The sequence below is a fragment of the Delphinus delphis genome, chromosome 9 (genome assembly GCF_949987515.2).
Source record: "Delphinus delphis chromosome 9, mDelDel1.2, whole genome shotgun sequence".
Lineage (NCBI taxonomy): Eukaryota > Metazoa > Chordata > Mammalia > Artiodactyla > Delphinidae > Delphinus > Delphinus delphis.
Window position 1 is genome coordinate 22106761 of NC_082691.1, and position 27032 is coordinate 22133792.

A 27032-nucleotide genomic window follows, 5' to 3' on the forward strand; every position below is an offset into this window, starting at 1 on the left:
TCGTTATTACAAAGAGATATTCGAAGACAAAATCATGCCCTTGGTAACTTGGGGCGCACATAACTTCACAGTAGTGTGATCTGGCCTTTTCCGGACCAAGTCTAATATAATGCCAGAATGAAATACTTTTTGCAGGAAATTATCACTATCTAATTTCAGGACTTTTTCATCACTGTGAAAAGAAACCCCATACCCATTACCAGTCACACCTCACTCCTTTTCACCCCACCACCCTGGAAACCACTAATCTACTTTCTGACTATAAATCTGCCTATTCTGGACATTTCATATAAATGGAATCATATAATGTTTTTTGTGTCTTACTTCTTTCACTTAGCATAACGTTTTCAAGATTTATCAGCTGAGCATGTATCAGCACTTTATTCCTTTTTGTGGCCAAATAATATTCTATTGTATGACTAGACTACATTTTGTTTATTAATTCATCAGTGGATGGACATTTGGGTTGTTTCAACTTTTTGGCTTTTATGAACAATGTTACTGTGAGCACTTGTGTACACGTTTTTGTGTGGACATACGTTTTTAGTGCCCTTGGGTATATTTACCTAGGAGTGGAATTGCTGGGTCATATGGTAACTCTATATTTAACCTTGTGATAGTTGCCAAACTGTGTCTCTGTTAAGAATTTAAACCTTAATTTTACAAACAAAAGTTTGCCAGCCTAACTTGACTTTATCTCTACTTGGTCTTCCCTTCTTTTTGAAAAATGAAATGATTATGTGAAAGCACATCCTTTATTATAGTTAATTTTTTATCTTTTTAAAAACATAAATACCTTATATTAAAGTGTTTTTATGCATTGATAGGAAAAATGGGCCCAGCAGATCCCTAAATAGTAATTCCTTATGTGTTACTAGACTTGGGGAGTGGAATGGGAGGTTGCAAAAATATGGCTTGTAAAGTTAATTTTCAAGCTTTCGAATAAATAACGGGACATATGTGATCTCTGTGTAGATCCATAATGGAAGGATTAGGGAGAACATCAATGACAATTTATTCTACCATTCTGGAATTTGGCCCATAATTTATTTTGTCTAATGCAGCCTAAAATAGACTTGGAATATACAGTTGAAAATTGCTTTCTGAATTTTTAAATAGAAACTGTAGCTGGTAGTGAACAGTGTGGTCTCAAGTATTGTACTGTGGTATGGCATCAAACCTTAGGGTACACACAAAAAGATTAAAATGCTCTTTAAGAACAAAAAAAGATAGTATTTGAGTATACAAATAAAGATATTTTGGTATTTGCTAGTTTCAATAACAAGTCAACTAATCTGAGGCAGGTAATTAAAATATTTCCTTAAATTCCTCATCTGTTAATCTTATATGGTCATCTCAGTCTTTACATATTTTTATTATTATTTTGTTTTGTGGTACGCGGGCCTCTCACTGTTGTGGCCTCTCCCGTTGCGGAGCACAGGCTCCGGACGCACAGGCTCAGCGGCCACGGTTCACGGGCCCAGCCGCTCTGCGGCATGTGGGATCGTCCCGGACCGGGGCACGAACCCGTGTCCCCTGCATCTCAACCACTGCGCCACCAGGGAAGCCCCTCCGTCTTTACATATTTAAAGGCATGCTCTATGCTAGATGTTGGGTATGGTGCTTTATACGCATGGTTTAATAAACATAAATGCATTTTTTTCTGTCTCTACTCCTTGACATACATTATTTATTTATTATACTATTTTGTTATGCTCACCAAATTTTCTTTTTTTCATCAGTCATTCAGAGGGTTTCTTTGGGACTTCCCTGGCAGTCTAGCAGTTTGAATATGGAACTGGAGGGATTTCCCTGGCAGTCCAGTGGCTAAGACTTTGCCTTCCAATGCAGGGGGTGCAGGTTCAATCCCTGGTCGGGGAGCTAGGATCTCACATACCGCGTGGCCAAAAAACATAAAACAGAAGCAGGGACTTCCCTGGTGGCGCAGTGGTTAAGAATCCGCTTGCCAACGCAGGGGACACGGGTTCGAGCCCTGGTCCGGGAAGATCCCACATGCCGTGGAGCAACTAAGCCCGTGCGCCACAACTACTGAGCCTGCACTCTAGAGCCCGTGAGCCATAACTACTGAGCCCACGCCCCTAGAGCCTGTGCTCTGCAACAAGAGAAGCCACTGCAATGAGAAGCATGCGCAGCGCAACGAAGAGTAGCCCCTGCTCGTTGCAACTAGAGAAAGCTCACCCGCGGCAACGAAGACCCTATGCAGCCAAAAATAAATATAAATAAACTAATAAAAAAAATCTTAAAAAAAATATGGAACTGGAACTGGGGAGAAAAGTCAGCAGAAATACAGATTTGGGGATCGTCATAAATGTAATAGTTAAAGGCGTGGTAGGCAGGAGATAAACTTGATAAAAGACAAAATCTGAGGAGAGAATAGTTCAAGAGAGAACACATGCTTTAAGGGGCTGGATGCAAAGGACCAGAAAGGGTTAGAGGAGAATCAAGAGACACTTGTTTCATGAAATTGAAGAAAGGAGTTAAATACTTTATAGGAATTGAGGCTTATGGTTTTGATGCCTTTTGGAGATTATTGGTGACTTCATGAAAGTAGTTTTCAGTGTAAGTGGTAGAGGGAAGAGTGAAATATTTCAGGGGGTTCAGGACTTAATGGTTCTCCAGAAAGTATAGGTTTCTCTTTAAAAGTTTGGTCTGTTGACCACAGCTTTGTGGCAGTCTGGCCTAGCAAAAAAATAATTTATTTCCATATAGTGGTAGATATGAATTGAGCTTTCTTAAACTGCAAAGGTGACGCTTCCTGTGCTACATTTTTGCAAAGGTGAAAATACGAATTCTGCATCCATGCTATTAATTTGAGGGGTCTTCTTTGTTTTATTTTTTAGTTGGACGGTCGATGTTATTGTAACTTAATGTGTTAAACCTGGCACTCAATATTCTCTAGCTCACTGTATGTTTATATTATATCTTTTGGAATAATGAGATTAGTGACGGATTGCTTTGTAATACTTTGAGAGTCTGGGCTTGGCAGAGTATTCCTCAGTGGAGACTAAAGGGTAAAGAGCACTATAGTGATCATGTTTCCTTAAATCAAGACACATAACTAGATAAAGGGAGGCATAGCCAGAAGCCATAGTATTAATACCCAGGTTTTGGAATTTTTGAGCAATTTGCTGTGGGGATAGTGGGACAAAATATTTGAAGTTGGGATTGACCTGGAAAATGTGGAACCAGTGGTTGCATGAGTTAAATAGTTAGAGGGACATGAGATAAAGGATGATGAAACAGATGAAAGAGTTGAAGGCTTTGTGAGTAGAAACAAAATAAAGTAAACCTGGGAACACTGTTTTTTTCCCCCATTTGCTGTATTAACAAAACAATTGTATTGTCCTCTTAGTTCAAATAGGATTCTACTTTTTTTCCATAAAAAATATAGCCCAGAGGTAGGGAGGGGATAAACTTGGATTATATCCTCCTAATATTTTGATCTTGAGAAAGTACTGTATTTTCTTTTCAAACCAGAGAACAGGAGCCTTTCCTTGAAGAAAAGGAAACCATTTACTTGTTGTCTAGGGTGTGCAAAAAACGATTATAGTCTTGCTGTGAAATTTTTTTATTACCTTTTTTCTTAAAAACTTTTATGTTTTGCCATATTCATTGTTTTAAAATATAAAGTCTGTAGTACAAAGTTTTATTTAAAAATGAATTCTCAAAATGAAGATCCATTGCTTCATCTATTCAGGGAGGATTATAAAGCTACTATGTTGAGGAGATCTCCTTTGCTGTTATTTGATGGAACTAGGAATTGAACCCCAGCTTCTCTGACTCAAAGCTGTCTCATTGTGAAGTGGTAATGAAATTTAAGGAGAGAAAATCGTTTCCTAAGTTTACTGGTCAATTCTGATTTGCATCCGTTTCTTCTGAACATAACCACCTGAGAAGACCTAAAGAGTATATTGACTTGCTGCAGTTTGTCACAGGTTATGCTTGTAGTAGCTGGTATTAATAGAATAAGAAGATATGGTCTGCATCTTCAGGGAACTCATGTTCTATCAGGGATGGTATATGTGCACATATAAATAATTATTGTACATTGGGAGATGTCCTAGATGAGAGGTATATAGCAAGTGCTGTGGGTAGAGATAAGGAAGCAGTATGGGAGGAAGTGGAAGATGGGATTGGGTGCCAGGATTATTCTCAGGGAACGTTTCAGCAAGATAATATCAGTACTGAGCTAGAAAGAAGTGAGGAGTTTGCTTGGTAGACTACTAGAAAAATAATTGAAGCATCGAAATCAGGATGATCAAAGAGTAAAAATCATTACTCTTATTAATATCCAAAGACTGGTAAGATTGGCCCCTGTTTACTTCAAAGTATGTCCTTTTAGTATCAGCCCTGACATAGCTTTTTTCTTTTTTTTTTTGCGGTACACGGGCCTCTCCCTGTTGTGGCCTCTCCCGTTGCGGAGCACAGGCTCCGGACGCGCAGGCCCAGCGGCCATGGCTCACGGGCCCAGCTGCTCCGCGGCATGTGGGATCTTCCCGGACCAGGGCACGAACCCGTGTCCCCTGCATCGGCAGGCGGACTCTCAACCACTGCGCCACCAGGGAAGCCCCTGACTTAGCTTTAATGAGAAGGCAGAGCTATGCATTTCTGAAGAAGAATGGCAGACAATTTAGTCTGTCATGCAGCAGTAGGTAAAGCGTGAGCAAAGATAGGAAGATGAATTTTGAAAGGCAGAGTTTCATATTTTGCACCTAAAGGTAAACATTGCAGTTGTGTAGCTGAAAGACCCGTTCGTTATTTTAGTTGCTTTCAACAGTTATTATTAGAGGCATACATAGTTTTATATAAATGTACTTGTAAAGATTTAAGAACAGCCAGTTAAGTTAGAGATAGTATATGTTTGGTGGAAATTATACTCTGATTTTACTACTTGCTGCTGTTACTTTATATTTGAGGTTTTAAAAAAATTTATTTCGTCTTAGTAATCATCCACCTTGTGTGGTTGGATTAGCTCAGTAGTATTACGATTGAGGGGCTTTTGTGACTGATGGCATTAACATTTCAGGCATAAAACCAGATGAATTTTTTCATTTAACAGTTATTACTGTGTGCCAACTATGTGCCAAACGCCCTGCCTTTTAAAATTCAGATGGATTTTCCAGTATTTGCCTCAGAAATATTTCAGAGCAATGGCAAAAGCAGTACTATATAGGTACTCATATATTTTGCTACAGTGTAACTCTAAAGCTTGAAGTAATTCCATTTTATTTCACTTTAAGGTAATGTTTGGATTTGTATAGTGTATGCATATTTACTAAAATTAGTGTCTTATGAAGCTGTTTTTTAAGTGTTAATGGCATTCAGGAATTTGGGGCAGCAGTGTGTGGCCTAGTAACAGAGTAGAGAAGGCTTGAGCGCCAGTATTTATTTATAGGCCATCTTATACAAAAAGAATTTGAGTTAGCTTAATTTTACTTTAGCTCTACTACTTTTCTGTCTGTTTTCTTAATTGTCCTGATTGAAAATCCAGCCAAAAAGTAAATTTAACACCTGTTCCTGTCTACATTTATTCTGAATTCTAAGTCTGTTTGGTGAGTATGAAGAGAATTAGATAAGTTTTAGCGGTGGAGCTAACACAGCTTGCTGATGGATTGACTGGATGTTGGGGGTGAGGGGAGGCGGAGGTAGGAATCATGATTATTCCCAGCTTTGAGGCTTGAGCAGCTATTGAATGGTGGTGCTCTTTGGACATGGTTGTGATGCCTGTGAGACACCCAGTGGACAATTGAGTAGACAGTTCGCTCTTTGACTGGAGAGATTCAACAAGTGTCACAAACACATTGTCACTAGCTTTGGTCCTTAGATAAACAAGGGAACTGTTCTACCGTTTTAAAGAACCAAATCTTGACACACAACTGGATACCTTAAAGAGGATAGTCATATTGCATGTGACTTTAGGGGCCTCTGAGAATCAGTTATTGATTTAGGATTGGGGAATAAAACTTCTGTGTTTTTAAGAAATAAAGAGAAACTAATTTGTTTGGAACTTTAAAACAGTGAATATTAAACTCCATTTTTGTTTGCATCACAAATTCTAATGTATTAGAGACATCTCTGACTTATCTGAGAAGGCTAATTAAACAATTCTTGAAATCACCCATTTTAATGTGATTTGCATTGCACTAGCTATAAAGTACAATAAGATAGTCCAGTCTCTTCTTTCAGTTTTATAGTCTAATGGGTGACACATTAGACTGTAAATACTTTTCAGAAGTGGTAATAAAACAATATTATTGACTACTAAGTGCTGGGAACTGGGAGCAATGAGGCAGGGAGTGTTCAAGAAAGACTTAGGGGCTTCCCTGGTGGCACAGTCGTTAAGAATCTGCCTGCCAATGCAGGGGACGCGGGTTCGAGCCCTGGTCCGGGAAGATCCCACATGCCTCAGAGCAGCTAAGCCCGTGCGCCACAACTACTAAAGCCCGTGTGCCTAGAGCCCGTGCTTCGCACCGCAATGAGAAGCCCGCGCACCGCAACAAAGACCCCAAAATAGATAAATTTATTTAAAAAAAAAGAAAGAAAGCCTTCAGAAAGGAAATAACACTCTAGCCAGAGTCCTCCTATTAACTCACCAGCAAGAGGAAAAATTTTAGAACTGTGATGATGAGGGGTGGAAGGGTGCTTCTGCTGGTGGTGGTAAATCTATAATGGCTGAAGCGTCATACTCTGAGTAAGAGAGTGTTATAAAAAGAAGAAGCTGGGAAATCAGACAGGCAGCTTTCAAAATATGTTAAAATGAAAGGATTTGGTAACTTATCTAGGAGGTGATAGACCCATTGGAGGGTTTTTAAGCATGGGACAAATTAAAATAATCAGGCTTGCTTTTTAGAATAGAAACTGAGATAAGAATGGAATTATATGAGTTTATTATGTGACTTTCTCAAGACTTTTAAGGGTAGTTGAAAATGTCTTTCTTAAAGGTTTTTTGTTTGTTTGCTTAGTTAAAAAAAGAAAGCACCACACATGATAAGGGGTGTCAATAGTACCTATAAGTTGAGGTAAATATACCATTTAGCTGTATTTTTGCCAGTTAGGACAGTAAACGATTCAAAATATTTTCTTGCTTTAGTGTAATTATGTGTAGCTTAATAAATGATTTTATTAGTGTTTAGTTCAGTGCTGTTCTCATACAAACTGTCACGTAGCACTGTAGTTACGAATAATGTTCCTTAGTATATTATGGCATGTTTCTCAATTTCATATTGACAACTTCACTACAGACAATGGAAATGGTGGTCAGAAGTTAAAATGAAATGAAATGTGTAGGTACTTTCCATTTCATATAGTTAAATGAACTTTGGTGGTGCTTTGTCTCCTCCCAAGTACTATTGGGACATTAAATTTGGTATGGTATTTAAAGAACAAAACCGTCTTCTTTCGTTTAGGCCAGCATTCAAATCTTATTCTAAGATTAATTTATTTAACATATAAGCATTAAATATTCTCCAGGGATGCAGGGCATTACACATTTTAATCTGACAGTAATCTTGTACTCATAGAGTTTAGAGTTTAGTAGAGGAAATAAGATGTATCCTCTTTATATATTTATCATAAAGAGAAGGAAATGGTGTTTCAAGAGTACATATACAGTCTAAAAAGAACTCAGAAGGGAAAGATTATTGTTGCATGAGGGGAGTAAGAAACTCTCAAGGAGCTAGGACTTAAAAGAGATATAAGATTTGGAGGTATGTGAGTGGAATGACCACTAAGAAGCAAAGAAAGAGCATACACAAAGACACAGAAAGATGATTGTCATGATAATTTTTAAAAGTCGAATCTCGAAAGCATCTTTTTATGGTGTTTTGTTTTGTTTACCAATTGCATACTGCTGGTGTCAAGGGCTACCAGATCTGTACATTGTTGCATTATTCTGATGTTTTAAGAGATTTAGGAAGGAGTTTTGGTTTGCTGTACCTCCCAGTTTATCTAGAATTTAATCTCAAAACTTTGGGGGTTTTTTTGGCCATGCCGTGCGTGGCTTGTGGGATCTTAGTTCCCCGACCAGGGATCGAACCTGAGGTCCTGGCAGTGAAAGTGCCGAGTCCTAACCACTGGACCTCCAGGGAATTCCCTCAAAACCTTTTAATTCTTTCATTTAAGTACTTTTGTTTATAGGTGGTGTGGGTTTTTTGCTCCCACTTGCTGCTGAACAGTGATTTCCTCCCCATCCCTTTGTTTTTGCTACTTGATAATTACATTTTTCCTTCTTCATCCCTAATCCGTGCTCCTCCTCCCAAGAAAAATCCCTAATCACTTTTCAGAAATTGTCAATGCTGCCAATCTGTACATAAGATCCAGAGGAATCTAAGAATTGTTGAAAATCAACATCCATTCCCCCATGCAGTCGATCACCATACTCCTTCCTCTTGAACATACCTTATACCTGTGGTTCTTTCGCACAGACTCCAGACAGCAGCCGCAGCATCACCTGGAAACTCATTAAATACAAATTCCCAGGCTGCATCCCAGACCTGCCGAATCAGAAACTCTGAGGGTGGGGCTCTGCAATCCTTCTTTTAACAAGCCCTCTAGGTGATTCTGAAGCATGCGCAAATTTGACAATATGAATGAAGCATGCTTTAAAATACTCAACACTCCCAAGCAAACAAATTGGCCTTGAATATGTGACTCCTTTTGATCTCTGATCTAAGAAAGGTTTTATTTAAAGAAAGAAAGAAATCTGTAGTAGCAAATAACATTTAAAGAGTTTCAGTAATTACTCAATAGTAATTGTTAACATTTGAGCCCATTTTTTCATGCCAGGCTTTTTGGTGAGAGTAGTAGGTATTATCCTCAGATCACAGACGATGAGACACAGGTTAAATTAATTCAGTGTCTTATAGCCAGAGAGTGTCAGATCAAGAATTTTCATTCAAGCAACTAACTATAAAGCTGATCTTTTTGTTAGGAAATAAGTTCCTATTTGAGGATATCTTTTTAATACAGTTGGGTAGAATTTTTTTGATGCCAATTTTTTAAAAAGTATGAAACAATTTTTATGTTTAATAGGCCACCGTTGTTTTATTTATACTACATCAAAGATTAGTATCTCTAAGGGGTATGAAAATTTCTAAGTACACTACTTATGTAGACTTATTTTAATAGAACATTCTTCATTGGAACCTGACAGTAGAAGGCATTCCATGCTGTGCTAGTGTTAAAGAAAACTGAATGTATAAAAATTCAAACTCAAATTAGATATTTATTTGTACACAGAAGTGTTCTTTATAAGTTTATAAGTTTCATTATATGAAACTTTATAAGTTTATAAGTTTCATTATATGAGAAATGAGAAGTCATTTTCTATAAAAACTTTGCTTTGCACATTTCTCAATAACATAATTTATCTTGTAAAAGAAGAAATGCTTGGAGCGATTGCAGCAGGTATTCCAGAAGTGCATTTACATTTTATAATTAAATTCATCCCCTCTTCCCTTTGCTTTGTAGTTTTTTTATATGTGTGTGTGTGTGTTTTTTTTTTCAGTGACAGTTACCTAAGTTATATCCCTTTCCCCCTGTGTTTCTGCAACTGTTTGGATTGATATCCTTCTGTTAGTCACATTCACATAGAATATTTTGTAATACATTAAGGTACTATATTTAAAAATGAAATCTTTGAGCAGAGAAAACGCAAAAATTCTGATTAAATATGTGAGATATATATGTTAATAACTGGGAGGATCTTTGTTAATGTGGAATAATGAAATTATGAATAATCTTTTCTTTTACTTTTTTTAACATTTTAATTTTGAATAGGTAATGCATTCATGTAATCCAAAAAGTATGAAAGGACGTATATTAATGTTTCCTTCCCATCCATTTCCTACAGCAACTCATTCTCTTCCCCATAGACAGCAACTTTTGTTAATAGTTTTGGAGATGTTTTATGCACATGTACAAGCACATACAAATGTATTTTTTCTTTTTAACACCAATAGTTATATATACACTATTGTGTTCTCAGCTTTTTTACACTTAATATATACTTTTGAGATCTTTCCATATCACAGTATATCAAGAGCTTCCTCATTTGTTTTCAGCGTATGTCATATTTGATTGTATAAATGAAACATCTTTTTAGCCAGTCCTCTATTAATAGTCTTTTCCAGTTTTTGCAGTCTTTTGCTGTTATAAACAATTCTGCAGTAAATAACTTTGTGTGTACATCATTTCATGAGTGTGTGCCATTTACCTAGAGAACAAATTTGTAGAAGTGCAGTTCCTAGGTTAAAGGGTTATGTGTATTTGTAGTTGACAAATTACCCTCCTTAGGGGTTGTGCTAATGTTCTTTTCTACCAGTATTGCATCAAAGGTCTGGTTTTCCCACACCCTCACGAACAGCACATTTACTTTTTAAATACAATTTTTACCCCCAGTACACCTACATACTTTGAGAAATTTATTACTACAGGAAATAACATCATAAATGTGGAGAATTTTGCTTTGGCATTGTGCCAGTGCAGAACAAGATTCTAGTTAAGTCTTTTTATCTTAAAAATGAATATTCCTGCTTTAGATCTCTAAGATTGTGACGATAAAGTTCAGTAGTTTTTCAGAGAAAAACAGAAAGCTTACTATTCTATGTGTAAGGGTCTATTTTAAGATTATTTCAAGTGTTACATGTTAAAGTATGTCAATACAAGAATAAGTTAAGGATCTTGAATTAAAGTTCTATCTGATTTTTTAAAAATATAGACATAACATTCTTAGTTGCTTAATTATTAGCATCATGAGGAACAAAAATAAAATGGTGAAAAAGTTAAACATTACCAGATTTCTTTTTCATTTGTATTTAATAATTTTGTGGAATAGTTAAACTAGAATGCCTTCAATATGTCTTTAAGCCTGGAAGAAAGCAGGCTCCTTTGAAATTAAATTTCAGCAATGTAGTTGAGTAGTGAATTTAAACAATTCACAATGCTGACTTTCAGTGCTTCTGAAAGCAGGAAGTGTATTACTGACATGCAGAAATATTCCAGCCCAAAGAACATCCCTACTGCCATATGTGGTAAGAATTTGTCACTAACTCACAAACCACTTCTGTAATGCAGTGAATAAGCAGAATTGGTCTTTGTTAGACATTTCCAATTCAATATCAAAGAACTTTGTTTTGCAGTGTCTTATAAGTAATTATTAGCTTATGCCTTGGAAGGACGCTTGCACATCATGGGTGCTCAAGGTTTATTGAGAGAAGAAATAAAGAAACTTGTACATAATCTTTTAGGCATGATTTTCAAATTTGCTTTTTGAGACCCTGAGTTAAATATTCTGATTCAGTGTATTAATGATTTATTTAAATAAAATTATTTTTATTCTAGTGTTCCCCCCCCTTTTTGTTTTTTACTACTGTTTGGAGTATTAATCTTATGTTTACACTTATGCTAAAAATGAAATAATCTTAGGGTTAATTATAAAGGGGTAGGGAGATACTGTGAAACTACAAAAACAAGAAAATGAGTTGGGAGGAATCAAGGTTAGCAAAATTCAATGAAGAGCTATTGTTACAATTTTCATTAAAATTTTGAAATACTGATGTTTTTCTGAACTTGAATTTTCTTTTTTTGATTTTAAGCGACTAAGAAGATTGTCAACCAAGTATAGAACAGAAAAGATTTATCCTACAGCCACTGGAGAAAAAGAAGAAAATGTTAAAAAGAACAGATATAAGGACATACTGCCATGTAAGTTTGAAATGCCATTAAAGGAACAAATAGAAATGCTAATTAGCAGTTTTATAGCCTAAACTAGCTTTATTCTAAATAAATAAATGATAATAATTTGTGATTGTGCTTGCCTTTCCTTCTGATAATAGTTTTGTTGTTGTAGTTGTTTTATTGTTTAATTTTTCTTTAAGCATCACAATTACTGATACTCACTTTTAAATTCTGAAAAATCCAAGTAAAAATACCTTTTGTGGACTCCCTGTTCAAAGAAGTTATTTTGTTAAAATAAAATAATACAGACATAATTCAATAAGTATAATTGAATACATTTTGTAAAATGCTAAAAATATTAATTCTTACCTATTGTCTATTAACAATAAGAACCTTAATTGATTAATTATGCATTAAAAATGAACCATAAGATGATTCATGCCTGTGTGTCTGCTGTTCTCAGTAGTCTAAATATGATCTCTGAGGGTATCTCTGAGGGCATGCCTAAGACTGATAGCATCATATTCTAATAACGTTAACATAATTATATTCTTAAATAGCATAGGTTTCTAGCAAAATACCTTTACCTCTAAAAGCATGCATACATAAGGGTCCCCATTTTATAAAGTAAAAATTTATATCATACCTGCTATCTGTTAAAGCTACAGTAGTCTTTCTCTTTTCCTTCAAGTATTTTGAAATATATAGATTCCATGACACCATTCCCTCAACGCTCCATTCATCCTTTTTTCCCTAGCTTTACTGAGGTACAATTGACAAAATGTCATTCATTCCTAAAGCTTGTTCTTCTAAAATGTCCTTGATAAATTTCCCAATGACTTTAATTGCCATATTTGGTAGTCTTTTTTTAGTGCTTATTCTTTTCTGTTAACTATTTTGATGTCATTGACCAGTCCATATATTTAAAATTTTCTTCTTCCTTAATATCCCTTTTTCAAATTGCCTCCTCTCTCTCTTTCTTGTCTCCTTCCCTTTCTTTCTTACTGTCTTCTTTTTTTTTTTTTTTGGTACGCGGGCCTCTCACTACTGTGGCCTCTCCCGCTGCGGAGCGCAGGCTCAGCGGCCATGGCTCACGGGCCCAGCCGCTTCACAGCATGTGGGATCCTCCCGGACCGGGACACGAACCCGTAACCACTGCGCCACCAGGGAAGCCCTTACTGTCTACTTTGCATAAATTTAATCCTTCATCTTTCTATTTTTGTTCAGCTTTACTCTCAGCTGTGGGATCTGTGAGTGGCTGGTAGTAGCAAAATTTTTACAAAGTGGCAGCATAGCATAATGGTGAAGAGTTCTGACTCTGGAAGTTCATATCCTGGTTCTGTCACTTGCTATCTATGACTTTGGACTCATCCTCTCTGTGCAAAAAACAAAAATACTAATTTGAAGAGATACAAGCACCCCGATATTCATAGCAGCGTTATTTATAATTGCCAAGATATGGAAGCAACCTAAGTGTCCATCAACAGATGAATGGATAAAGAGGTATTTTAAATATAGATATAGATATAGTGGAATACTACTGAACTATGAAAAAGAAGGAAATTTTGCCATTTGCAGCCACATGGATGGACTTGGAGGGCGTTATGCTAAGTGAAATAAGTCAGACAAAGACAAATACTGTATGATATCACTTATATGTGGAATTAAAAAAATACAACAAACTAGTGAATCTAACAGAAAAGAAGCAGGCTCACAGATATAGTGAACAAACTAGTGGCTACGGGGAGTGGGAGTGGCAATATGGGGGCAGGGGTGGGAAGGATAAACTATTGGTGTACGATATGCTCAAGGATGTATTATACAACATGGGGAATATAGCCAATATTTTGTAATAACTATAAATGGAAAGCAATCTTTAAAAAAAGTTTATAGAGTTGTACAGTCATCAACACAATACAGTTTTAGAATATTTCCATCACACCAAAAAGGTTACTTATGCCAGTTTGTAATCTTCAGCCCCAGGCAACCACTAATCTGCTTTCCATCTCTAGATTTTCCTTTCCTGGAAATCTCATGTAAATGTAATCATACAATATGTAGTCTTTTGTGTCTGGCTTTTTTCACTTAGCACGTTTTTGAGATTCATCCATATTGTATAATATATTAGTACGTAGTTCATTCCTTTTTATTGTTCACTAGTATTCCATTGTATGGCTATCACATTTTGTTTATCCATTCAGTAGTTGAGGAACATTATAAATAATGCTGCTATGAACATTTCTAGGTAAATCTTTGTATGGACATATGGTTTTATTTTTCTTGGGTAGATACTTAGGAATGGAATTTCTGGGTCTATGGAAGCTTATGTTTATTTTCTTAAATTATTTTTTGAAATTAATTAATTAATTAATTTTATTTGGTTGCCCTGGGTCTATTTGGTCTTAGTTATGGCTCGCAGACTCCTTAGTTGTGGCTTGCGGGCTCCTTAGTTGCAGCTCACTGGCTCCTTAATTGTGACATGCGAACTCTTAGTTGTGGGATGCATGTGGGATCTAGTTCCCTGACCAGGGATTGAACCCTGGCCCCCTGCATTAGGAACACGGGGTCTTAACCACTGCGCCTCCAGGGAAGTCCCAGAAGCTTATGTTTAACATTTTAAGGGACTGTTAAATTGTTTTTCAAAGTAGCTGTGTACCATTTTACACCAGCAGTGTATGAGGGTTCTAGTTTCTCTACATCCTTGCTAACACTTGTTATTGACAGTCTAACACAGTTATTGACAGTTATCGCTACACATCCACTAGAAGAATAGAGGTATCTCCTATGGTTCCAATTTGCATTTTCCTAATGACTAATGATGTTGAGCATCTTTTCATGTTCTGTTAGCCACTGTATACTGTCTTTGGTGAACAGTCTCTTCAAATCATTTGTAGTTTTTTAAAATTGATTTTTTATAAAAGTTATAAAAGTTCATAACTTTTATAAAAGTTATAAAGTTTTATAAAGCTGAGTTATAAAAGATTTTTACATACCCTAGATACAAATATTTTTTCAGATATTATGATTTGCAAATTTTTTCCCCAGTTTATAGCTTGTCTTTTCTTAATGGTGTTTTTTAAAGTGTGCAAGCTTTTAATTTTCATGAAGTTCAGTTTATCAATTTTATGGATCATGTTTTTGATATTCAATCCAAGAACTCTTTGCCTAATCCAAACTCACAAAGATTTTCTCTTATGTTTTCTCATTTCATTCCTAGAAGTATTATAGTTTTAGCTCCTACATTTAAGTCTATAATTCATTTTGAGTTAATTTTTAATATGGTGTGAGGTAAGGGTCTAAAATAATCTTTGAGCATGTGCCATTGTTCCAGCACTATTTGTTGAACATTATCCTTTCTCCACTGAATTGCCTTCTTTGCTTTGTTGGAAATCATCTGACTGCAAATGTAAGGGTTTATTTCTGGACCCCTGATTCTATTTCATTGACTTATTCTTCAGCCAGTATCACACTGTCTTGATCATTATAGCTTTATAGTAAGTTTTAAAAGCAAGAAGTGTTAGGTTCCCTGTGTTCTTATTTTTAAAAAATTGGTTTGGTTCTTCTGAGTCCTTTGCATTTCCATATAAATTGTGAGATAAGCTTGTCAATTTCTGCAAAAAATCCTACTGGAATTTTGATAAGAGTTGTGATGAACCTGTGGATCAATTTAGGGAGAATTGCCATCTTAAACCATATTGACTCTTCCAATCTAAGTGTCCATCAACAGATGAATGGATAAAGAAGTTGTGAAATATATATATAGAATGTCTCTCTCCATTTATTTAGATCTTCTTTATTTCTCTCAGCAATGTTTTATGGTTTTCAGTGTACAAGTCTTATATTTCTTTTTAAAAAGTCTTTATGCTATTGTGAATGGAATTATTTTAATTGTATTTTCAAGTTCTTTATTACTAGTATATAGAAATACAGTTTACATTTGCATGTTGATTTTTTTTTTTTTTTAATCCACTGACCTCCCTGGACTCATTTATTTTAGTATTTAGTTTAGTATTTTTTTGGTGAAAACTAGGACTTTTTACATATCAGAATCTTGTCATTTGCAACTAATGACCATTTTACTACTTCCTTTCCAATCTGCGTGTCTTTTTTGCCTTATTGCTCTGGCTAGAACCTGTAGTATAATGTTAACTTGAAGTGGCAAGAGCAGACATCCTTGCTTTTGATCCATTCAAAGCAATTTCATCACTATTCAGAGATCACTTAGTTTTTTCTCAAGCCATCTTGGAGATTTGGTTTATTTTATGGTAGAACACTGAGGCTAGTCCTATAATTAAGAAATTTCTAGATACTCTTGTGTCAAGGATGACCTGTGCTTTTGTCTCTTGAAAAGGGCTAAAACTGAGTTGGCTAGCCTTTAGAAGTGATGGATCAGGGTGTTCTGCCTATCCCAATATTAATTATGGAGATCCTTTTATTTCTCAGACCTAGGATTTATCAATAGGTGTGTGTTTCCTTGGAGGTGACAATATATATTTTTGTTGTTGCAGTAGGTGTTGATGTTTGTTCAAGAAAAAAATGTTGCTACTTTAAAGAGCCTCTTGTGTAGCGAATATTGGTTTTATCTATTTGGAATTGTGCTCTTGGGAGATTGTAGAGGCATTCTGCAAAACCATGGAGAGGAATGATTGTTTTCATTTCTTTAATATTCTTTAAATTATTTCAATTCATGTTTATGCTTAATAACAGCACCAATGAAGAATATTAAAATATGCATTATGTGTTATACACAGCATAATATTGATTTTTAAATTCTCAATAATGTACTATGATTGGGACTTCCCTCGCAGTCCAGTGGTTAAGACTCCGTGCTCCCAATGCCGGGGGCCCAGGTTCAATCGCTGGGAACCCTGGTTGGGGAAGTAAGATCCCACATACCACAACCAAGCCCGCGGCAACAAAGACCCAGTGCAGCCTAAATAAGTAAATAGGTCGGGGAACTAAGAACCACACTTAAGCCTGTGCTGCAACAAAGACCCAGTGCAGCCTAATAAATAAAAAATAAATAAAAATTTTAAAAATTATAAAAAATATATATATATACTATGATTCTGTAGTATGAAGTAGTGACTACAAAATTTGCCTGTGCTTTAGAGTTTTAAAAAAAGCCATTTCTTTTTAAAAAATTTTTATTGAAGCATAGTTGATTTACAATGTTGTGTTAATTTTTGCTGTACAGCAAAGTCATTCAGTTATACTTATATATTCTTTTTCATATTCCTTTCCATTATGGCTTATCACAGGATATTGAATACAGTTTCCTGTTCTATACAGTAGGACCTTGTTTATCCATCCTATATGTAATAGTTGGCATCTGCTAATCCCAAACTCCCAATCCTTCTCTCCCCCTGCCACCCTCCCCCTTGGCAACCACAAGTCTGTTACCTATGTCTTTGAGTCTGTTTCTGTTTCACAGATATGTTCATTTGTATCATATTTTAGATTCCACATATAAGTGATATCATATGGTATTTGTCTTTCTCTTTCTGACTTACTTTACTTCGTATGAGAATTTCTAGGTCCATCCATGTTGCTGCATGCAAAGGGCATTATTTCATTTTTAAAAAAAGCCATTTCTGTGCCCCATCTTGAACTGACTGAATCAAACTTACTGCAGAATATGCGACTCGGAAATCTTGCATTTTAGTTTGCTTTTTCCAGTCCCCAGCTGCTGTATGATTAGCCATAGGTGAAATAAGATTGGCAAAATACTGATAATTATTGAAGTTGGGTACTGGATAGTTGGGGATTCATTATACTATCATATTTTTGTATATGCATAAAATTTTCCATCACAGAAAAATTTAAAAAAATTCCCAGCTTGCATGTAGCAAGCAGCTTGGCACAAGTCTTGACTATCATTTGGGAGCCACTGTTGTCATTTGGATTCACAATCCCCAAAACATTTACTAAGGATCCAGTGGTAAACCAACTATTGTACAAAGTCTGGCTTTGAGATACTTTGAATAGAGGCTAACATGCCACATGAATAAGGGCAGTTAGGTGGGACCCATCATTACTGGCAAACATGGTTGACAGGAAGCTTCATATAGTTACTTAACTGTCATTGTCCTAACTACTGAATTATTCTATTGTCATTTACCCAAAGCATAGGATTTTTTATATGTATATTCCTTATCCCAAATGGCTTTTAAAAAAGACATGTAGGATGGAATGAAATAAGAAACAAAGCATTGATAAACATGTAAACATTCTCTTTCCTGGAAACATGGTAAGGAGATACATAATTTTAATTAGAAGCTACTATGTCTTTCTTATATATCTCTTCCTACAACTTTCCAAAGAAAATTTCACCAAAAATAAATAAATGAAATCAGCAGAACTGGGCCTTTGTACTAATGTATAAAATTCGGGTCATTGGCATATAAATTAGTTATTCATTAGTTTTCCTTTTAAAAAGTTTGCTAAGAAGTTTATTTGTATCTGTTACCATTTCTGTATGTTTTTTTGTATTTAATTGCCTTTAATAGTCATTGTCCCTGGATTAGAAAGGACCAAAATGATAGTGGCATATTACATGTTATGGCCCTTTCTAATCTGGAGACCGTGAATCTTAGATAATCCTACTACTTTAGGGTTTCATAGGCTCAAAGTATGTACCCAAATATTTATTTACTACAAAGGGAAAGATAGTAACTTCACAGTGGAGACACCAGCTGACACCAAATTAACCAAGACCAAGGTTAACCTCACAAGTAATATGACATACTGACATCATGAACCCCTTGGTGTGTCTTCTCACTGAGGACACATGATTGTTCTCTGCTGTCTGGACAAAATGCATAACCTCATTCCAATCATAAGAAAAATATCAGTCATAGGAACTTTTATAGATTGGAAGAGACTTAGGAGAAATAATAACAAAGTGTATTGTGGGATCCTGGAAAGAAAAAAGATACTTTTTTTTAACTGGTAAAATTTGTATACAGTCTGTTGTTTAATTAATAGTATTGTAACAATGTTAGTTTTCTCATTTTGATAACTGTGCTATGGTTATGTAAGTAAGATGTTAACATTAAGGGAAGATGAGTGAGGGATGTATGAGATTTCTCTATACTATTTTTGCAATTTTTCTGTAAATCTAAAATTAGTTCTAAATGAAAAGTTTTAAAAAATCTATCTGCACTATCTATGACCAAGGGTTGATTTTTCTCTCTTTACAAAGATTTCATATAAATCAGTAGGAAAACATAGACACATGGGGATAATGTTCAAAGGGTATAAACAAGCAACTTTGGTAAAAGAAATACAAACAACTATATGAAAATATGCAACCATTTGCATAATTCAAGAAATGCAAGTCTGATGTCTTATTTTTTAGATTGTCAACTATTAAAATATATGATAACACCCAATTAGTTACTCTTACTAATAACACTTGCATAAGTTGGTATATACCTTTTAGAAGGCAAGTAGCAATTCCTTTGTTAGGAACTTATTACCCTCTGGTACTGCCGGTAAGAGATACAAGTACTGCAGTGTTCATTGTAGTAGTGTGTCTAGTAAGAAAAAATGGCCCATCAGTAGTGTAGCTCGTTAAATAAGTAATGAAACGTCCATATAACATTAAAAACGAGTAAGGTGATCTGTTTTTGCTCTGGGAAGAGTTCTAGAATATATTGCTAACTGAAAAATAACAAGGTTCAGAACAACATGTTTAGTATGATTGTATTTGTCTGCTTTTTCAAAGTATATAGGTATATGCATAAGAATTTTGGAATGAAAAAGGAACTTTAATAGTGTCTTTTTTGGAAAAGAGACAGCCCTGGAATTCAAGGACAGGGGCAGTTCACTTTTCATCTTGTATCTTTTTTTCAAAAAATATTATTTATTTATTTATTTGGCTGCGCCAGGTCTTAGTTGCAGCGCACAGGATCTTTAGTTGCGGCATGCGGGCTCTTAGTTGCGGCATGTGGGATCTAGTTCCCTGACCAGGGATCAAACCTGGGCCCCCTGCATTGGGAGCATGGATTCTTAACCACTGGACCACCAGGGAAGTCTCATCTTCTATCTTTCTTTAAGATCTAATTTTTAAAAATCATATTGATATTACCTTTATTTTAAAAATAAAACTACATAATTTTATAAAATCAATAAAATTTATATTTTGAGACCTTCTTGTAAAGATTTTATTTACCGTAAGTGGACATTACCTAATAATAAGTATCATTGGTGAAGTGCAGTATTGAGCACTTTTCATACATCATCTTAGTTCATTTATTTGTCACAGTTTACTTAATTTTCCTAATTTCTTGTAAAATATGAAAGTTAGATTTCCTTACAAGAACTTTGGCAGATGTATTTGTGTATAAATGGTTAGTGTTCATCACCTGGTATGCTTGTTAAAAACTGTAGACACTTAAACCTCAGACTCTTGTATAGTAAATCTAGGACGGTGCCCAGGAATTTGTATTTTAAAAGAGCGCCTGAGATTTATTCTGATTCCAACTTAAAAACACAGCTTTACAATTAGACTTCCTGTCAATATGATGTTAGAAATTAGCCTGCTGGTACCTAGAGTCAATTTTCATTCATTGTTTTTTTTTTTTTTTTTAATTAATTAATTTATTTTTGGCTGTGTTGGATCTTTGTTGCTGCGCTCAGGCTTTCTCTAGTTGTGGCGAGCCAGGGCTCCTCTTCGTTGCAGTGCACTGGCTTCTCATTGCTGAGGCTTCTCTTGTTGTGGAGCACAGGCTCTAGGCGCATGAGCTTCAGTAGTTGTGGCGCATGGGCTCAGTAGTTGTGGCTTGCGGGCTCTAGAGTGTAGGCTCAGTAGTTGTGGCGCATGGGCTTCGTTGCCCATGGGAAGTCCCATTCATTGTTTTTTAAAATAAATAATTTTAGTTATTTATTTAATCTTATTTATGGTTTGTTAGAAAAAAACCCTGTTTGCCAATGGGACATAATTTATGAAATCCTTTATTTTTTCTTGTAGTTGATCACAGCCGAGTTAAGTTGACTTTAAAGACTCCTTCTCAAGATTCAGACTATATCAATGCAAATTTTATTAAGGTATGTATTAACTTTAAGTATCAACTCTGCCATATTTAATGTCTTCCTACATACTAATTTTATTAAAAATTTTAAAATTGCCTAACGTGATACCAACAGTAAAAGAAGTAAAATTAAAAGCACAGCCATGACATATTTTTATGGGCTTTCCTTCTAGCTTCCTCATTCATAAAGAGTTTTGCTTGGTTTTATGACAGTGGAGATAAAGGTTTTCTATTTTTGTTTCTTCTTTTACATTGAAGACTTATAAACACCTTGCTGATTGCTAAATCTTCTTGTTTGTCCCCTTGAGTTTAGGTACACAAATGTACATGGTCATTTCTGTTGTTGAACCATATAGGTTGTTTCCAGTTTTTCTTGATGGTATTATTGTAGTGAACATTGTTTTTCTTTTTTTAATTTATTTATTTAATCTATTTATTTTTGGCTGTGTTGGGTCTTCATTGTTGCCCACGAGTTTTCTCTAGTTGCGGCTACTCTGCGTTGCAGTGTGTGGGCTTCTCATTGCGGTGCTTCTCTTGTTGTGGAGCACGGGCTGTGGGCACGCAGGCTCAGTAGTTGTGGTGTGCGGGTTCTAGAGCGCAGGCTCAGTAGTTGTGGTGTGTGGGCTCTAGAGCGCAGGCTCAGTAGTTGTGGTACATGGGCTTAGTTGCTCCATGGCATGTGGGATCTTCCTGGACCAGGGCTCGAACCTGTGTCCCCTGCATTAGGCAGGTGGATTCTTAACCACTGTACCACCAGGGAAGCCCTGAACATTGTTATTCTTTTGAATAATTTCTTAGAATAAATTACCAGGGCTGGAATTACTGGGTAATACTGATTTAAAATTACAGAATATAAACTTAGATTAAAAACTTTTGGCAATTGTCACTAAGTTTCAAGTGACAGCTGAAATGCAAGATTAAATATAGTCTTTATAGATAACCTTTTTTGGATACTCTGATCAAAAGCAGTCAAGTTTTTAACATATTTATCAGCAGAGAGAGAGAGATTCAAACTGCTACTTGAGTAAATAAAAGACAGTTTTGTTCTGTTAGTTATTCTGTGCTTTTCAATCTTTCTAGTTATATGGCAGTATAATTTCAGTTATTTTATATATGGTATTTATACATTTTCTTAAGGTTCTTTTTTTTTAATTAAAAAAATTATTTACTTTATTTAGTTTTGGCTGTGTTGGGTCTTCATTGCTGTGTGGGCTTTCTCTAGTTGTGGCGAGTGGGGGCTACTCTTCATTGCGATGCATGCGCTTCTCATTATGGTGGCTTCTCTTGTTGTGGAGCCTGGGCTCTAGGCACTCGGGCTTCAGTAGTTGTGGCATGCAGGTTCAGTAGTTGTGGCTCGCAGGCTCTAGAGCGCAGGCTCAATAGTTGTGGCACACTGGCTTAGTTGTTCCACGGCATGTGGGATCTTCCCGGACCAGGGCTCGAACCCGTGTCCCCTGCACTGGCAGGCGGATTCTTAACCACTGTGCCACCAGGGAAGCCCCTGTACGTATCTTAATATAATATTTTGTTGAGAAAAATATTAAGGTGGTAAGAGTTATATGGTAAAATTAATATCTATGTCAACATTGAACAGTCATGGTTTCAAATAAAAACTGTTTTTACTAAAAAGTCAATTTTACTACAGTTATGGCAAAACCCAAAACGAATAGGTTAAACAAAAATTAACACGTAGGTAGTTCGTTCTTTCAGATATTATTGATGTTTATGTTCTTTAATAAGAACATCTGTTAAAAGTTCTAGGTTTTAATTGCACTTAATAACACTGACTCACTGTATGATTCAATTATGTGCTGGTTTAGTATTTTAGTCCACTATTTTGTTTGATATATTCTTGGGTTTACTATTAGAGTATACATAGCAGGTGCTTAAAAAACTTTAAGTTGAATAATTAACTAAAGGTAGTTATGGAAGAATCTAGGTAAGAAAGAAGTTAGCTATTCCAGTATTATCTTTTAGAATTGATGCATGCTTTTATGTTTCTGCTAGAGTTAGCTTTGTTGCCTAGGTACTAAGGCTTTTGTTTTTAATTCCTAGGTAATTAATAATTTTAAAATTAGCACAAGGAGGTTTAATTATGAATTCTGTGCACCATGTCTAATAATTACTCAAAAGTAGTAACATTTCATCAGAAGCTGAAGTGAAATATATTTCGCCATGCTTTTATGTACTATTAAAGAAAAATTACTTGGGAATGGTTTAGGCGAAAACAGCAGTATTACTAATAAAATTTGAAAACTTAAAATTTAGGTAAGGAAATATTTTTGTTAATCATAATAAATATGAAATTTGCTTTTAACCTTTTTAGGGTGTTTATGGGCCAAAAGCATATGTGGCAACCCAAGGACCTTTAGCAAATACAGTAATAGATTTTTGGAGGATGATATGGGAGTACAATGTTGTAGTAAGTATTACATGTAATGACATGACTTTTGAGCCATAATGATATGTTAATTATAGCTAATGTTTATTAAAAAGACAGCAACTGATGGCTAGGATTTCTCATTAAATTTTGACAAACTTGTCGAAATACTTCAAGAATAGGGTGTGATAATACTTTGAATCTTGTCCTATGTCAGTACTAGTAAGACAACTACCAAATAAGATAGACTGATAGATGAGTGGAGGGAGAGCTATGTGATAAAAACAATTATTATGAAATGTTAACGGTAGAGAATAGATGGTGCCTATACAGAGTTTACTGTAAAATTATTTCAAATTTGCTGTATGTTTGAACTATTACATTATAAAATGTTGGGATGGGTAAGCAAATGTAATAACCTTTATGATCAAAGACAGTTAAATACCTTCAACCTTGATAATTTTATTAAATGTATGTAAAGTATTGCTATTTTATTGGGTAAATATCCTGAATGCGCTATTTTAATATTATGTCAAAAGATAGAAATAAGTCTATAAGCTTCAAAAAATTTAATTCAAATCAAATACATCATGTTATTTGAAGCCAATTTAATTTGTTGATATTTAGTTAGTTAGCCCTTTACTTCGAAGGAATGATTTTTTTTTTTTTTTTCGAAGGAATGATTTTGATCATTTCTTTAACTCAACCTACTTTTTTTTTTCTGACAGGCCAGGCATACTTTTGCTCAGAATAAAAAATAATTCTTGAAATGTATATTTTATTGAAAAAACAAAATTGTGTTTTAACTGATATATTCTTTATAACTGATATATTCTTTATCTCATCCCACCCCCACTTCTTTTTAGATCATTGTAATGGCCTGTCGTGAATTTGAGATGGGAAGGGTATGTATAACTATTAACACTTAAAATAATTGTGGAGTATTCTTTTTATTACTTAATTTCTAGGGATATATATTCCTGGTCTTTTATTATACTCTTAGCCCTAGTTTTTAAAATAGTTACTTCTTTTCTTTTTTTGTGTTCTGCAGTTGCTTTTATTTCATCAAAAGGAGCCAAATAATCCCCAAGCACATAAACTTTTACATTTTATAAATACATTTAATAGATTTTGTACTGTTACTTAGTAGTCTTCAAATATTTAATGGTGGTGTAAGTAGAACACTTTTTATGGATTGAATAAAATTGAGCAATAAAAATGAATTCAGTAATTCTGATTAATTTTCATCAATTTACAATTTTAATATTCTGATTTCTGTCTGCCAATACCACTACATTTTTGTAATGTTATCTCCAAAGAGAAGAAAATTCCTTAATCTGAAATTTTTAACATTGGTAAAAACTCTGTCCACGTGAAATTAGTTTCAAAACCATTGTGATCTCCTGCAGCATCAATTCTTAAGTCTTCATTTTTAAGTGTGGGCTTCTATAAATGTGAGAAACAAATCAAACAAATTATGTGATGATTTGAAGTCTCCTTATACAAAGGTAGTTCATTAGTTAAAGTAAAAAGTCATTTTTAAGTTGTAAAACTTATTATGAAAAATTTCAGTAAAAGATATGTTGCATAAAGCAAGATAATACATCTTTCAGTTATGTGAGATGTTATGATGTATAAATCATTGGAAAACTTTATTTTTACTAGTAATTTTTGTCATTCCGCTCAACCATATCATTTACAAATAGTGGAAGTATTAGCAATATTGGACAGAAAATGAACAGTCTAAGATTAGAAAATAAACAAACTGAGAAAGTAATTAAGTAATTGTAATTACAGTACAAACTGTTAAGTAATTATCTGTTTAAGTATCGTCAGTATGTACCTCAGTACCATTACTATTAATCAGTGGTGTTAGGAAACTTAAATTTCACCTTCCTAATTTTTTTACCATTACTTTTAAGATTTAGGCTTTGTTTCTCTTCATTCTATTAATAGGCTCACACTGTATATCAGTAATAATACTTGAAAAATTAAGTTGTATTGCATGCAGAAATTTTTGAAGCTAATGTTATTTTGATTTATAGTGTTTTGTTAGTCAGTTTTGTTGTTTTGTCAGTTAGGGCTATGAATTTGTTTGATAACCTTGACTTTGACTTAGAATGTGACCTAATGGAAAGAGCACAGGTAATAAAATCAAACAGACCTACACTTTACTAGCATTTGGAGCATGGTACATTGAACTGTCCCCTCTGAGCTTCAGCTTCCTCATCTCTGAAACGAATGATAAATTATTATAGATTATGTATATATGATGTTTAACACATTATTTTTGGTATCAATTGTAATTAGTTCATACCTGAAATATAAATACCAATATAATCATTACTCAGTTATTGCTCGTCTGAATGAGGGGCATGTTAGTCACAAGCTTTCATTCTTACTAAGTTAATCTTCTATAAATTTGTTTTCTGTTTCAAGATGTTAAAACTTTACTAGGCAAAACAACAAGAAAAAAAACCCGTCAATATAATTTAATTTTATCATTTTCTATAAACTTCTACTGGGAAATGAAGTTTGTGGCTTTAAGGCTTCTAAAATATTAATAGTATTTACTCTAAGCTAAACTGACATACTAGGCAGTTCTACTTTGTTGCCCTGAGAACAGTATTGTCAGCTTACAGTTAATTCTAGCCTATAGGTAACAATTCCACTTACTATATATGGAACTATGAGAATTTAGTAAGAACTGATGTATTTCCCATGCCAAAGGTTTATTTTAAGCTAAATTGTCATTTAAAGGGTTTCATTTTATTGGGTCTTGGTAAAATTGCATCATTTCTTGCATCAGAATCACTGGATTCTCTGTAAAGTTAGGCTTTCATTCACTTACCTAAGTTTCTAAAATGATGGGACTTGATATTAGAAACCAATGAAAATTGAATATTCTACTATTTCTATACTTGTTTAAAATGGGAAAGTAAAAGGGGAAACTGTTCAATTACACTTCCTAGAATCTCAAAAGTGGATAGTTTAAATAATACATTATTCTTTTATAGCGTTCCACCAGTGGAACATTTGAAATAAACTCTTATTTAGTACTTGAAGCAATCATATAAGATAAGGATTATTATTCCCATTTTTACAGGTAAAGGAACTAAAGGTCAACCAAACAGTAAAATTGCTACTTGCAAAATTCTTCGGATACCAAGTGGAGTGCTCTTTCCACGATGCCACAGATTTTACACTTAACAAGAATTCAGCCAGTTATTATAGAGATTGTCATTTTACAAGCATTAAAACTTGCCTGGCAACTTTTTATACTGAATGGACCTCCTTGTGCCAGGCACTTTTTTTTTAAGCAATTTTTCTTTTTCTAGAGGAGGATCTTTGGAATCTACTCTATATACCAAGCCGGTAGCAATGAACAGTTTATACACTTATGTTAATAAGGTTCTTATGACTAATCTTGGAGAGGTCATGGTAGCCCACCTTTATGGTTAGTTGGGTAAGTCTGAGAGCTCCTAGCTCCTTGCCTATTGATGGCAGTTTTTCTGTTTTCTGGGAAGGAAGAACAACCTGAACGCAAAATATTTGTTAAAGTTCAAGTAAAACAAATGATCAATTATTTACTAACTTTTTTTTGGAAAACAGAAAAAATGTGAGCGCTATTGGCCTTTGTATGGAGAAGACCCTATAACATTTGCACCATTTAAAATTTCTTGTGTAAGTACCTATTTTTATATACATTATTTAATCAGGTAATGAGTATGTTCGACTGATAATTAAATTATAATATGGTATGAACCTGGTTTTATATAAGCCAAGCCTTCAATGTTTTAATGTAAATCTACACTTAATAAACAAACATTAATAATAATGTTTGTTTTTATACTGCTTTTAAACTAAGAAGCTTTGAGAATGACTTTTCATAAACGTATAATTTCCTTGTACCTTATTTT

At 34.6% G+C, this 27032-nt stretch overlaps 1 protein-coding gene across 2 annotated transcripts in view; it reads left to right on the forward strand.

Moving 5' to 3' along the window:
- PTPN12 (protein tyrosine phosphatase non-receptor type 12) overlaps nucleotides 1-27032 on the forward strand; it is an 86489-nt gene that overhangs the window by 20008 nt on the left and 39449 nt on the right. For both annotated transcript variants that reach the window (XM_060020311.2, XM_060020312.1), the window contains exons 2-6: nucleotides 11616-11724; nucleotides 20672-20748; nucleotides 23059-23154; nucleotides 23979-24017; nucleotides 26725-26796. In XM_060020311.2, coding sequence (XP_059876294.1) covers nucleotides 11616-11724; nucleotides 20672-20748; nucleotides 23059-23154; nucleotides 23979-24017; nucleotides 26725-26796 — 393 coding nt within the window. The remainder of the gene's footprint in view (nucleotides 1-11615; nucleotides 11725-20671; nucleotides 20749-23058; nucleotides 23155-23978; nucleotides 24018-26724; nucleotides 26797-27032) is intronic.